At 31.3% G+C, this 13,088-nt stretch overlaps 3 protein-coding genes and 1 pseudogene across 4 annotated transcripts; all 4 read right to left on the bottom strand.

Annotated features, from left to right (window-relative positions):
- Nucleotides 1-154: 154 nt before the first annotated feature.
- On the bottom strand, nucleotides 155-2,429 carry LOC108807855 (plasmodesmata-located protein 6-like). Its single transcript, XM_018580093.2, has 2 exons — nucleotides 1,578-2,429; nucleotides 155-334 (listed from the first exon to the last, which is right to left on the bottom strand). Exons 1-2 carry the CDS (start codon nucleotides 2,305-2,307, stop codon nucleotides 171-173), a joined length of 894 nt encoding a protein of 297 aa, XP_018435595.1. The 5' UTR covers nucleotides 2,308-2,429; the 3' UTR covers nucleotides 155-170.
- Nucleotides 2,430-2,754: 325 nt separating this feature from the next.
- LOC108807853 (F-box protein At5g25290-like) lies at nucleotides 2,755-4,600 on the bottom strand (annotated as a pseudogene).
- Nucleotides 4,601-8,418: 3,818 nt separating this feature from the next.
- Nucleotides 8,419-10,581, bottom strand: LOC108807238 (GDSL esterase/lipase At4g10955-like). 2 transcript variants are annotated; one of them, XM_056988129.1, is made up of 4 exons: nucleotides 10,304-10,581; nucleotides 10,040-10,177; nucleotides 9,170-9,812; nucleotides 8,419-8,885 (listed from the first exon to the last, which is right to left on the bottom strand). In XM_056988129.1, exons 2-4 carry the CDS (start codon nucleotides 10,135-10,137, stop codon nucleotides 8,523-8,525), a joined length of 1,104 nt encoding a protein of 367 aa, XP_056844109.1. In that variant the 5' UTR covers nucleotides 10,138-10,177; nucleotides 10,304-10,581; the 3' UTR covers nucleotides 8,419-8,522. The 2 variants fall into 2 exon arrangements, with proteins under 2 accessions (XP_056844109.1, XP_018435000.2); XM_018579498.2 differs by having other exon boundaries at nucleotides 10,040-10,149; nucleotides 10,304-10,572.
- A 429-nt stretch (nucleotides 10,582-11,010) lies between these two features.
- On the bottom strand, nucleotides 11,011-11,706 carry LOC108807239 (uncharacterized). The gene is made up of 3 exons (XM_018579499.2): nucleotides 11,553-11,706; nucleotides 11,274-11,431; nucleotides 11,011-11,183 (listed from the first exon to the last, which is right to left on the bottom strand). Exons 1-3 carry the CDS (start codon nucleotides 11,620-11,622, stop codon nucleotides 11,166-11,168), a joined length of 246 nt encoding a protein of 81 aa, XP_018435001.1. The 5' UTR covers nucleotides 11,623-11,706; the 3' UTR covers nucleotides 11,011-11,165.
- Between the last annotated feature and the right edge of the window lie 1,382 nt (nucleotides 11,707-13,088).

Below are 13,088 nucleotides of genomic sequence, written 5' to 3'. Positions count from 1 at the left end.
CTTTTACAAAAAAAAAATTCTTCTCTAATTTTTTTCCATCAATAATAATCTCTAATTTAAAATTCAGTTATTAACTAATTAAACAGCTCAACAATAAACAATCAATTGAAATAAAATGTTAAAAATGATAGTAGAGATGAGTTCTATTGTCAGATCTTCCTCGTTTATATTCATCCGAATAAAAAAAGACACACACAAAATAATATACCCAAAACAAAAACATAAAAAAAGTATGACCATAATGATTTAATTAGATCAAATAAACCTGCTGTCCTCATATATACCAAATTCCTTTGGGTCGCCACGTGCTTAGCCCGAATACCTTTCTTGAACTCTACATTGAAACCATACAATTATCAAAATCTACGTCTATACTTAAATTATAGGATAATTGATTTATGATAAAAATAGCACATAATTTTTTTTTTAAATAACAGTAATTTGTAATTAAAAATAAAATGACTAAATTATTCTAAAATTCTAAAGCCTTATCTATTAAATATTAAACCTTAAATTCTAATAACAAAACTTGTACTCAAATATAAAATAAAATAAAAATATTTAATTTTTCAACTAATGCTATTTTTAGTTTCTAGATTTTAGAACAAAAAGTTATTTGATGATATTCTAGAGTACTTCTCTAATTACAAAACAAAATAACGCATGCCAGAAAATGTTCAAAAACAATACTATTAAAAGGTAAAGAATTTTAAAATCTATCTATGAAAGGTTTTTGGATCATTTTCTTTTAACTATTGATTATTTTTTGTCTTACCTTTATTTTCTATAACTATACAATAAATTAAATTAAATTATTTATTGCTCATTATCTACGAAAATACCCATAAATTATCTTTTGGTCTTTGGACTTATTAACACAAGAAATTCCATTATTATATAATGTTAACATATTGGTTCATAATTAAATTATCTAATAATCATTGCTTAGATCATGGGTTAAAGTATAATTCCATCATACTATATGAACTTAATTAAGAAAATATATATAGGACCGCTACGACAAGAAAATTCAAACTTACAAACTATATGAGACTACCATTATTGACCATATCTAAAAACGTTGCTTTATCGTGATTGTTATAAATATGAAATAATCATAATAATCTATAAACATTATGACTTTGAAAAATTTTAGTGGTTATGGATTATGCAATAAGAACTATATATGATCAGAGAATTTATAAACCAACAATATATCTACGTATAAAGAAACGGGTATACAAACATATGAATACAAAAAAAATGAATGTATGTTGGATCAACTTTTAAATTGTTATTATTTTATAAAATTGATCAAATATATTTTGTTTAAGATTTATACACAAATATAATTATAAAGAAAATCATAAATATGATTTCAAAGAAAAACAAAAATATGGAAATTAAATTTATAAAAAAAATTAAAACAAAAAAATATTATCTATTTCAAAAGGCGGGTCAAATCTAATACAGTAGTTAATATGCTTACATATTGCCTTACTTTATTTTTAATTATCCAGTATTTGTATCGAATCTTTAATAAAAAAAGTAACGGAGCAGGAAAAGGCTTTAACTACCTTCACCGATGGCTCCATGCGACGAGTAACCAACGTAGCACTTGGCTAAGTAGACGTCACCCCAAGTGCTTGTTCCGCAAAATGGTTGAAGTTTCAGCCGTTGGATCGCTTCCATCAAACAGTCTTGACAATCGGTTGCACTAAGATCACCGGTGCACTGCGCTACAGCTTGCGCTTCCCCTGACCTCTCCACTCTGTATGACGTACCACTATTTGCAAGCACTTTATCAACCAACGCATTAGCCTGAGTCAACTCTTCCGACTTATACTTATACCCAGTCGGTGTCCCGCAACTCATAACCATGGCCGTCTTATCGGCCACGCCAAAGAACACAACGTTGTCGTACTTCACTAAACAGCCTTCGAGCTGCAATGCGCAGCCGGTCTCGCCTTCGCTGTTACTTTGGAGCAGGCGAACAGCTTGGGCGACACAACTTACGCACTCATCGGAGGATAGATCACCCCGGCACTGGTGCAGTCCGTAGTTTCCGTTGACAGTGAGATTGTTGTATGTGTAGATAGAAGCTGAGTTGACGAACATGCTGAGTAGCGAGTTGACTTTTGGCTTGGAAGCTGCTCCGGTGAAGTGCTTTGGTGGAGAGCATTGGTGGTAGTAGACTAATGGATTCACAGAGGGATATAACCAGTTTGTGAGAAAATATATGGCTAAGATGGCGACAGGGATCGAGATAACCGTTTTTATCGATGACATCTCTTTCGGCGATGCCATACCTTTTGGCCTTATAAGGGTATGTGTCTATATCACAAAATATGTGTAAACATGAGAAAGTGCATATATATCATTATGAAAACATTTGCAAATTGCAATAGATTGTTAGATTATATAAAATTAATGAAAATAGGAGGAGGTGGTAGGCAACTACTCTCTATGTTCGTTGCGTTAATACTTAATATATGCTATCATTATGAAAATATTTCACAGATTATATTAGATAAAATATATGAAAATTGCTTAATTAATGTAACTAATAAGTAAATACTCCTCCTTTGACGTGGTTTTCCATATAAATAAATAGATACTGTATATAACTGAGTTCGATATTCTATATTTACTTAATTATAGGTCTATCATTGAACAGTTAAATTAACTATTTTTATAAAAACGAATGTCAAACATTTTGAAGCGTACCAAACAAGTAACCATGACTTTCCAACTACTTGCTGAACTAAATTAGTAACAATAAAGATCAGCTTGCTGATTTAAAAAGGTTTAAGAGGTGGTGACGAGTAGAGGAAGGATCAATTCCAAAGATGGACATTGTTCTACCAAAATTACAAGAACAAAATTGTGAATGCCTTGACTTGATAAATACTACAGCAACATGAGCTGTGTTAACCACTACATGGTGGTCCAGTGGTAAGCACCAAAGAGGAAGCGCCGTGGGTTCGACATGCGGTGGCCACTGGGGCTAACGTTAAATTGCAAGAATACGTGGATTGCCGTCGGCGTCGTGGGATTAGTCTGGGCGAAGCCTGGGACCCCACGATTATCAAAAAAAAACATGAGCTGTGCAGTTACATTCAACTCATGAGTCATGCGTTGATGGAGTTTGGCTCGATACCAAGGGTACAGTCAGCAGGCACAGTGATACCCAAATCTAGAAACAAGGCCTCATCACCTAGAGAATCCACCTCAATAATATTGGCGTCTAGTCCCTTGTAGAGGTGGAACATCCTATTCCTTTCAGAGGTAGACTCGTAAGCTATTGTTTGGATCAGCAATGTAATTTCTATATGAGATGACCTTATATGCTATAGCTCCCCAAAATCCATCCGTACACATTAGAGGCCAATGGATCGCAGACACATCCTCAAAACTATCTTGTCCCGAGAAAAAAACAGGTGTCGAATGTTACATTCGGTTCTTTTTGGACGTAAAGACTGTAACTTTTGAGTACCACATCTATTAGGCCTTGGAATCGAACATCGCCCCGTGTTGAAATCTCACGGTAATGGACATCCCTTTTCTTCCAAAACCGTAGATATCGGACATACTTCAAAACCCCACACAACGATGTAGGCTCCCATCTTCTCGTCTACCCACAACACAGCTCTCACAGTCACATCTTTTGTAGATATAAAAGATCCCGGAGAGAACGGCTCACGCTCAACAAATAACTCATTGAACTCCTTATCTCCTCCTAATCGCTTAATCTATTAAAGAGAACTCTTGACTGTCTCAAGAGGTGGAAGACGGATCTGTTGGATAAGCTTAGGAAACAAGTTACTCATTAAGATAAGTAGAATAACATAAGGATTAGGATTTTAAGCTAAGGTTCCTAGTTCTAATAAGTTTAGGATTAAGTTAACTTCCTAAATCTTTATGTAGTAGGTAAAAGCTAGGACCTATATAAAGGGATCTATAATGTAAGGTGATCTCATAAGTTAAGAAAGAAATAAAACTAAGCTACTGTTTTATAAACACCCGAGCAATCTCAAACGATCTTTGTGACTTTAGGATCCTCTCATTGCTAAACATGTTTATGATATAGAGATCTGATCTACATTAATCTACAACAAGGAACCACTTACCTGAGCTTCCTAAGAATCGATAGTTACTTTTCGCCTCGTAAACGCTGTCTTCCTCTGGGTTGTACAGACGATAACTGCCCTCTTCTTCAGACATTATCAGCAGTGAAGATCCGAGTTTTGGCCCTAAAGTTTGCTTGGAACACAAGTACCAGTTCGAATACACCATCTTAGCTCGGTGGAAATCTATAAAACCCAAACGTTCCAAGTTCCAACAGACATCTCAACAAGTCCATTGGGAGCTCAGACCAGCGGTCGCAGTTAGGAGGAGTCTCCATAGTTTCTTGCCGAAAATGTTTCTCCGCGATCAATACCATTAAAAAGTGATCATCCCCAATGACTAATGAAAATTTTAAGTTTTCCAAAAATATCCTTATTTTTACAAAAGATTATTAATTTCATTAATGACAATTTTGTCTTTTGATTTTGAGCTACAGATATATATATATATGGATCAATAAATAATGGGCTTACACATATTTATAAAATATGCAACTTTTATTTAATATAAATATTTAAGTTTAAATATTAGACATATATACTCTGAAACTAAATTAATCAAAAACATAATGACATCATAATATTATTTTCTTAAATCTATGTATCATAAAATTAAAATTAAAATCTAAAATAAAAAAAACACAAACTTATAATAGGTTATTAATAACAAAAATAAACTAATACTGTCATATTAATAAATTTTTATTATCATTTTTTATTTGGATGACATAATAAAAATATCATCAAAGTTTAAAAATCACAATTTTATGTAATAGTAAATAATACATGATTAATTTAATATAAATTTTAAATTACTACCAGTATTTTTTTATGTTTTATCGATCATTTATATCAGATCACGGGTTAATAACGAGTTTTTGGATTTTATACAAAGTACGGGTCTACCTGTTCAGCAAATTTGGGTCGGATATAAAACACTCACTCAAACATTTTTTCGAAGATCTTTTGAATTACTGTATATGTTCTCTAATAAAAAGTTGTAAATTCATGCAAATAACTATTGACCAGATATTTGTTCTGTGTACTTTTATTTTGAAGAGAGAAAACAAATAATAAAAGCATAAAATTCAATTATTATAATCTGAAACAAATAGTGATTAGTAATTTAATTTTAGTTCAATAAGTGAATACAAACCCGCACTTTTTAAGCGCGGATCAAAATCTAGTTTACTTATATAAACATTTCAGGGATTGATCTTTGGGAATTTTGCCAAAAAGACATGAAAAAAACAATACTCTTTGTACCTTAGTTTGTCCATATTGCAGAATTTTTCTCATAATCCCAAAACTAGCCAATAATTAATCAAATGAAATACACTTTCTAATTACTTTGAAGATTAAAATGTAGTTAAAAATAAAAGGGAATAAAATTTAGGAAAGTAAAAAGATTTTGGAAAGAAAAAAAGATTATTTTTCATAAGAAAATAGCTGAAACACGTTTTATGAAAGTTAAAATATTTTCAAATATTTTTAGAATATTTCTCTTTGTCCCTTAGTATAAAACTAACCTTGGTTTGTTTCTTGCCGGAAATGTTTTTCAGAGATTTACTTATATAAATTGCAGGGATTGGTCTTTAGGAATTTTGCCAAAAAAAACCAAGAAAAACAATACTCTTTGTCCCTTGGTACAAAACTAACCTTAGTTTATCCATATTGTAGAATTTTTCTCTTTTTTTTTTGGTTCAAGTGTCTCATAATACCAAAATTAGCCATTAATTAATCAAATGAAATACACTTTCTAATTGCTTTAAAGATAAAAACGAAATTAAAATAAAAGAGAATAATATTTAGGAAAGTAAAAAGACTATTTTTTAAGAAAATCACTGAAACACGTTTCAGAAAAGTTAAAAGATTTCCAAATATTTCTAGAATATTTTGTAACTGAACTTGCAATATTTTCAAAAATATGGTTATTCTTATCTTTAGAATGTACTGTGAAGAGAACAAACAACTAATCTCTAACCAATTTCTACCATATACAGACTTTAGAATTTCTCACAAAAGTAAATGATAGAATTTCTCATAAAATTAAATGATGTAGCTAGAATAAATGTAGCTACATTTAGAACGTGTAGACTTAGCACTACTCATATTTAGAATTTTATTTATAAGTAGATTATTGATGATAGTAAAATAACTTGTTTAACATGAATTTAATTTATAACATGTCATTTTCGTAGAAGATGACATCTTTTTCAGTATAACATGATTTGAAATTTTAATTTAACAAGTGTTACAAAAAAAACAGTATGTGTATATGAATATTTCGTCAATTGTTTCTATTTTTATAATTTTTTATTCATAAAACTATTTATTTTATTAATTTTGATAAATTGAAAGGTAAGAGTAATTGAAGCAAAAATGGGACAAAAATATTTTATACTAAACAGACAAAAATGTGTTTTTTGTTCTATTTTGGCAAATATCCATTGATCTTTTCCATGTTTACTTTTTTCAAGAAAATTAATTACTAATATCAATTCTATAATCAGGTTATTTTTTCCTGATTTTCTTTCTAAATTTATTAAGAAGTCAAATAATGAATAATTTAACATAATAACTATTTAATTAATTTTTAAACCAAAATTCATCTATACTATTATTTGATAAGTTAATTTTCTGATTTGTCATGCTCTCCATAATTTTTAGTTTAGTCATATTTTATACTCAATTATTAATCTTAAAAATAATTTTAGTGATTTATTTGACAATTTATCTTTATCTTGAGAATAGTTAAAAATTCTAACGATAATATCATAGTTAAATTTATATTATATTTATTTTGGTAATATTAAAATGTTACATATATGTTGTATTATATTTTGTTTATTAATAATAAACTGATTATGTTTTAATATATATATAATAAATCATCTGTCTTTTAAGGTAAATTTTTAAGACAATCAAAATCTCTTATTGTGATAATTTTTGAAAAACATTGGCAAAGAATTCAAAAATATTTATACAATTATTTTCGAAATGATTTTTTGTCATCACGTTAAAAGTTAGATCGTTTGAAGTCTTTATTACCCTTAACAAATAATTAGATTTTATTTTTAGATATATAATTATCAATAAATTTAAAATAAATTTTATTAATTTTCTAATCATCATTATCTAAAAAAGATTGTATATTATGTTATCCAAAAATATTTTACATCATAATACTTTAAAATAAATATAATCTCTATATATTTTATGTATATATGAATGCTTTCAAAATTATTTTATATAATAAAAATATTTTACTAAAATAAAAAAATATTGTATATAAAAATTAATGTTTAATTAATTATTTAATATTTCAAAACTTGAAAACAATTTATCTAATGGATTTTGAATTTATAATATATCTATTTATAATTTGCAAAAAAAAATCAGTATGCAAGTGCATGCAAAACACCTACTTACCCCATTAATCATAAGTACGGAAACACCTAGTTTCAAAACTTGAATATGTGTGGTATTTCTTTTTTTAGTAAAAAGAAAATACTACACAATGGCTAGTATCTTAATATGCTCCCGGCCGCAACCAAATTGGCCCAAACCATGGATTGATGATAAGATTCTTCGTAAATGTATGTAGGGACATAACGGCGACGGTTCCAAGATTAATTTGTTTTGTCGTGTGAAGACGAGGAATTGGAGCTGCAAAACTTAGAGCACCGTTAACCTAAATATTCAATTAGAATTGTTTATTCTTTTTTTAATAATTAAAGCGATAAAAGTGATTAAGCACCTTCACATTTGACAGCTTAATTAAGTACCAACACTTTTTGCTTCCATCTTTTGTCTATTTTTCTTTTTTAATCTGAAAAATACTAAGCACCTTTTCTAAGCTACTGCATTAATGATGCTCTTATATTCATAATTCATGCAGGTTGCCAAAATATTCTTCTAGTACGTGACAAAAGCATCAAAAAACCAAAAAAGCATAGAAACATGGAAGGAACCAGTTCCTTACAATTTAATTATGTTAGCGACAGAGGTCTTAGACCATCATTATTGGGAAGCCTTTAAGACAGCCCTTAAGGGTGAAAGAGAGAGGACCGAAGAGAAAAAGCAGGGAAAAACCCTTAAATAAGGGCTGCCCTTAAGCTTTTATGACCAAAAAAAAAAAAATTAAAGCTAAGAGCTTTTGTATAGTGTCCTCCAATAATGATGCTCTTAGGTACCTCATATTCTTCTGCGTAACTTGATTTTATATGGAGTTGCGAACTATTCTTAAATGTTAAATTATTCGAATATTCAACTTTCAGTTTCCGTCAAATACTCATGCACAAACTTGATCTTTTACATATTATAACAATAAAAATATTGAAAACAAAATACAGATCAAAAGATTTTGAGTATCTGAAGCAACAATAGTGAAAGTCATTGATTAAACTGATGCAAAATATATTCACCACTGAACATTGGATCCCACCATTGATGGATCCCATGAGCCCTCTTAAAATCAGGTGATTTGCTGGTGTTTATTGTCATATACGCCGATGGTAAAAGATGAAGAGGTTCCGATGAAGAATCAGAACAAGAACTTCCTCCTCCTCCTCCGGATAACAGACTCCTAAGCGAGTTCCTTGTAGCGATCCTCTCTATTTTTCCAGCTCCTATCTCAAACATTTTGTTTCTGTGGTTGAAGTAACCAATGTATTCCGAGCAGATTGGGTCTAAGGGATTCACATACAAATAAGGTATCCATGATGCTAGTTTCATAAACGAATCGTCTTCTTGACCCTGTGAATAGTTAAGATCTAGTAAGATACCAGTAACCTAGATGTCTAGCAACAATGCAGACTATGCAGTATTCCTACCGCCACTTAATTGTATACTAATGCCAATGCATTATGATTCAGTAACGTTAATAATCCTCTTGTCTTGTTGTTTAATACATAGGTTGGATAGCCTCCATATAACATGTACACGAGTCACATATAAATGTTGTCGGATTGAGATTTTTCGTAATTCACGAGTCATGTCCAAATATTAAAACTTCATTTGATTTAAAATGGAGAGGATACCTTATTGTGATGGTGGCGACCCTTGACAGCAATGGCTACTCCGGCTTTGACTAGACTTCCAGCAAATCTAACTCCATGTTTAAGCTTCTCGCTCTTCACTAGCTTCTCTATCGGAATAGATGAGAAAGGAGGATTGAAAAGGTAACACTCGAGAGGGAAACCAGACCTCGTCATAATCTTCCCGGCGAGCAAAGCCACAGCGGCACCAAGAGAATGTCCGGCGAGCCACACGGCTGCATTGCCAGTTTTAGCAACTGCGGTTTTGATCACCTCTATCGCATGCACGAATCTTGTGCTGTCGTGGAGGCTGTCTCGGATGCAGCGTAGGTCTAGCCTAAGGTCACGCGACCGAGAGTGCGGCTTCATGATGGTGCCGCGGAACGCGATCACGTGAAGAGGTGGTGTTTTGGAGTAAGGGGTATTATGGTAATTGTAAGAGAAAAGTTTGTACTGGAAAACGGCGCCGTATATGGATCCGTCTGATTGGTCTATTAGAGTTTCGGCTAAAGTGAAGTTGAAAAACTCCCACCAATGATGTGCTTGTGACTTGAGACCAATCCGGTTTTGCTGTCGGTCTCGCTCCAATGTGTACACTGCTTGTACCAAACATGATGCCACCGAGGTTCTATGGTATGAATTATTCCTATCAAAGACGTTGACTTTAGTTTAAATGTAATATTGTTTTTAAAATGTAATATTTAATACTCCTATAAAAGATCTTAGAATTTGATAGTTGACTATGGCTAAACCGTTGAATTGGCAAAAAAAACATGATTAGTGATTCTAAGTTTTTTTTGTGAAATGGATTTTGGAAGATGAACTTTGGAAGATGATGTGGTTGAATATGAAAGAGATGAAACGAAAAATTACCAATCAATGGAAGTTAGATGGATGGGACCAGAAATGCTGAAGATTTCTCTTGGAGAGGCCATTAGCCCCTCTTTCACAGTATCTTCTTCTTCTTCCATGTGTTTCTCTACCTGATCGAAACATCAATTGTTCTTGATTCTATCACCATCAATTACTTTCATCCATCAAAAATGATGAGAAGAGACATAGCACTTGATGTAGCAATGCTACCCGAGGAATTAAAGAAAAATTAGAAAAGAATAAAGGAAAGTGAAAATAACATACCTTTTTGTATTCTCAAGAGATCTATCAAAATTCTAATAGAATCTGAAAATGAGTCCGATCGAGGAAACTAACTATAACATTTTTGTAAAGATGGGTAAGAATGAATATGGATCTGAAGACACTAAATGGGACCATCTCTTTCACATTGAAACGTGCAAAAGTCTATCAACAATTATTTTATTAACAAGTTGTCAATAAGCAAAAACTATTTGCGTAAGAAAACCTTACAATTCCAGTTAAAGTCATGTAATGATTTTTTTTCAAAAAAAAAAGTCATGTAATGAATTTTTATACACTAAACTTACATTTAATTATTGAATGATTAAAATTTGTTTATTTAAAACCATTGTTTTGATGAACATATATATCGGTTACTAATAACAGTTTTAAAATACATTTTATGATGGTTCTTATCATAACTTTCCGTATTAATTTTCCAACCATAATCATTGTTAGGATTGTATAAAAAAAATTTCAGAACATAATCAGAACATATGTGATTCTTTTTTCTTATAAAAAAATTTTCATTAAAAATTGCATCTTTAATTTAATACTTATAAGTTATACTTTAAAGTTTATAGTTGAAAAGAAATCGTTGTTGCTAGTACTATTGTTGTTGACATAATAATACAATACATCGTTAATAGTTAACTACTAGACTATTAGTGTAGTGCAGCTTTCCTAATATAATAGAATCATGAGAACAATAATTTAGAACTCTCTTTTCGGACAACGGAGAGCATCATTCATATAAAACTATCCCTCTTACATTATTAGTTCTTTCTTTACATTAAAAAGAACAAAGCATAATGAACTTCACCAGCAGAAAAAGACAGGAGCTCCAAGATCAGATCTTCAAATGTCAGATGCAACCTCCCAACTGCAAAATTCAAAGTAGAAAAACAAATCAAAGTTAATGATACCAAACTTGTTAGTAAAACTTTTCTAAGTGAATTATAACAACAATCACCATTATAGACTCGATTTCCTTGTCGGAGACAGGTGTGCGTTTCGGCTGCAAAGATGCTTTTCCTCCATCAGCAGTGTTCTTCGGAGCCGCCGGGACATCTGAACTCGCCGTCACATTTTTCTCGCCGCCGGCAACAGATCCCGACCTCGGTCCAGTACCTGATAAATTTAACATGCAAATAAGAAATTGATAAGAACGATTGATAAAAGCTAGTGATGAGCAGTAAGCATCTAATAAAGCAAGAACCAAAAAGAAAAGGTAGTGAAAAAGAATGTTAACCTGAGGAAATAGCAGAGGACGAAGAAGAAGAGTGTCTCTTAGGAAATTTGATACGAGGAATTCTCTTCATCTTATGCTTTCTATGATTCTTTGTGTCCTCGCTCTGTGCTTTTTCTTCGTTTTTTTTCTCTGTCCACTGGAACGAACAAAAGCTCTTATCTATACCCTGAATTTAATGGGCTAGTGGGCCCCGAAAGGTGTTCGTTTGATGGGCTTTCTGACAACTTGATTATTTGGGCTAATAAGATCTTTTTCTCTGTAACCAAGGCACACTTAGATATCGACACAAAATATTACTCAGAAATATCGTCTAGAATTCGAACTCCAGATCTAGACGTAAAACCATTAAATTTTAATCAGTGGACCATGGTATTTCCACAAACTAAAGCACGCTAGTCCAATTAAAAGAACATAAAAAGGGAAAATCTTCCACATGGTCTAAGGATTCCTTAAAGCTATTTTAAAAAAAATTCATAGAAAAAAGATATATCACTGTCTTCCTTCACCCTATCAGAACTCCACCCGATACCTTACTTCCACACGATTAGTTTATATTTTTTTATTTAAAAGTAACTGAAAAATAAAAATTTGATTAACATATTTTTATAAAGAAAACTATAAATTTTTTGGAAGAGGTTCTCAATCGATAAGATTGTTCTTAGATGAATGACATCTGAGAGGATGTTTCTCATCCTCGGAGGTGTACCAACTCAGTATCTTTTAATTATAAAAAATCTAAATATAAATCACGCGTTAGTGGTCGGATGGTATATGGCATCCCACAATAATTTTAAGAGTTGTGGATTCGAATATATTGTTTTCAGATAATCCTTGTTGGTTAAGGTAATTTTTTTTGTAGTCTTAAAACTCTCAATATTATATTCAGATTTAAGTTGATGCCACGGTCGTCTCGAATTATTTATGGACTCTATTCAAAAAATATTAATGATATATTAACATGTAATTGAGTAATTTTAAAAATTTATAGTTTAATTTATATATATTTGACTTTTTTTAAAAAAATTATCAGCTCTAAATTTAATACCATGTCTAAAAATTTAAAGTACTATAACTTATTTATTTATTTTCAAAACTTTTTATTTTTTCTTTTATTTCTTAACTTGGACCTATTCGACCGATCCGATTACACTTGCTATCAGACGACCTGGTCGATCCTTTTGTAATGTTCTATCTGTGTGGCAATTTGACTGGTACTCTGTTCTCTTTATATTATCAATGAAAGTGTTTAAAAAAAAATCAAAAGTATTGAAAGATTTTAGGGTAGTCATCGTCTCAATAATTGATAAACTTTTGTGGTGAAATTTATATTAACGTGTTTAGGGGGAAGCAGCCAAGAAACTGAGTTTAACCTCCTCCCTTAGATTCATGGCAAAACGATTTTTATGGACCACGGAACGATGAGTGACATACTGCATTGGCCTTTAACTCCTATTTGAAGTCATCGACCTTGTATTACGCAAACTAAAACCAATTCCACCCTTATCGTTTCGGCTTCGTGGTCGTGGATGATGTGAG

This window comes from Raphanus sativus, chromosome 6, assembly GCF_000801105.2.
Source record: "Raphanus sativus cultivar WK10039 chromosome 6, ASM80110v3, whole genome shotgun sequence".
Classification (NCBI taxonomy): Eukaryota; Viridiplantae; Streptophyta; class Magnoliopsida; order Brassicales; family Brassicaceae; genus Raphanus; species Raphanus sativus.
Note: the sequence above shows the minus strand (reverse complement) of the source record. Positions and strands in the feature narration are given on the sequence as shown.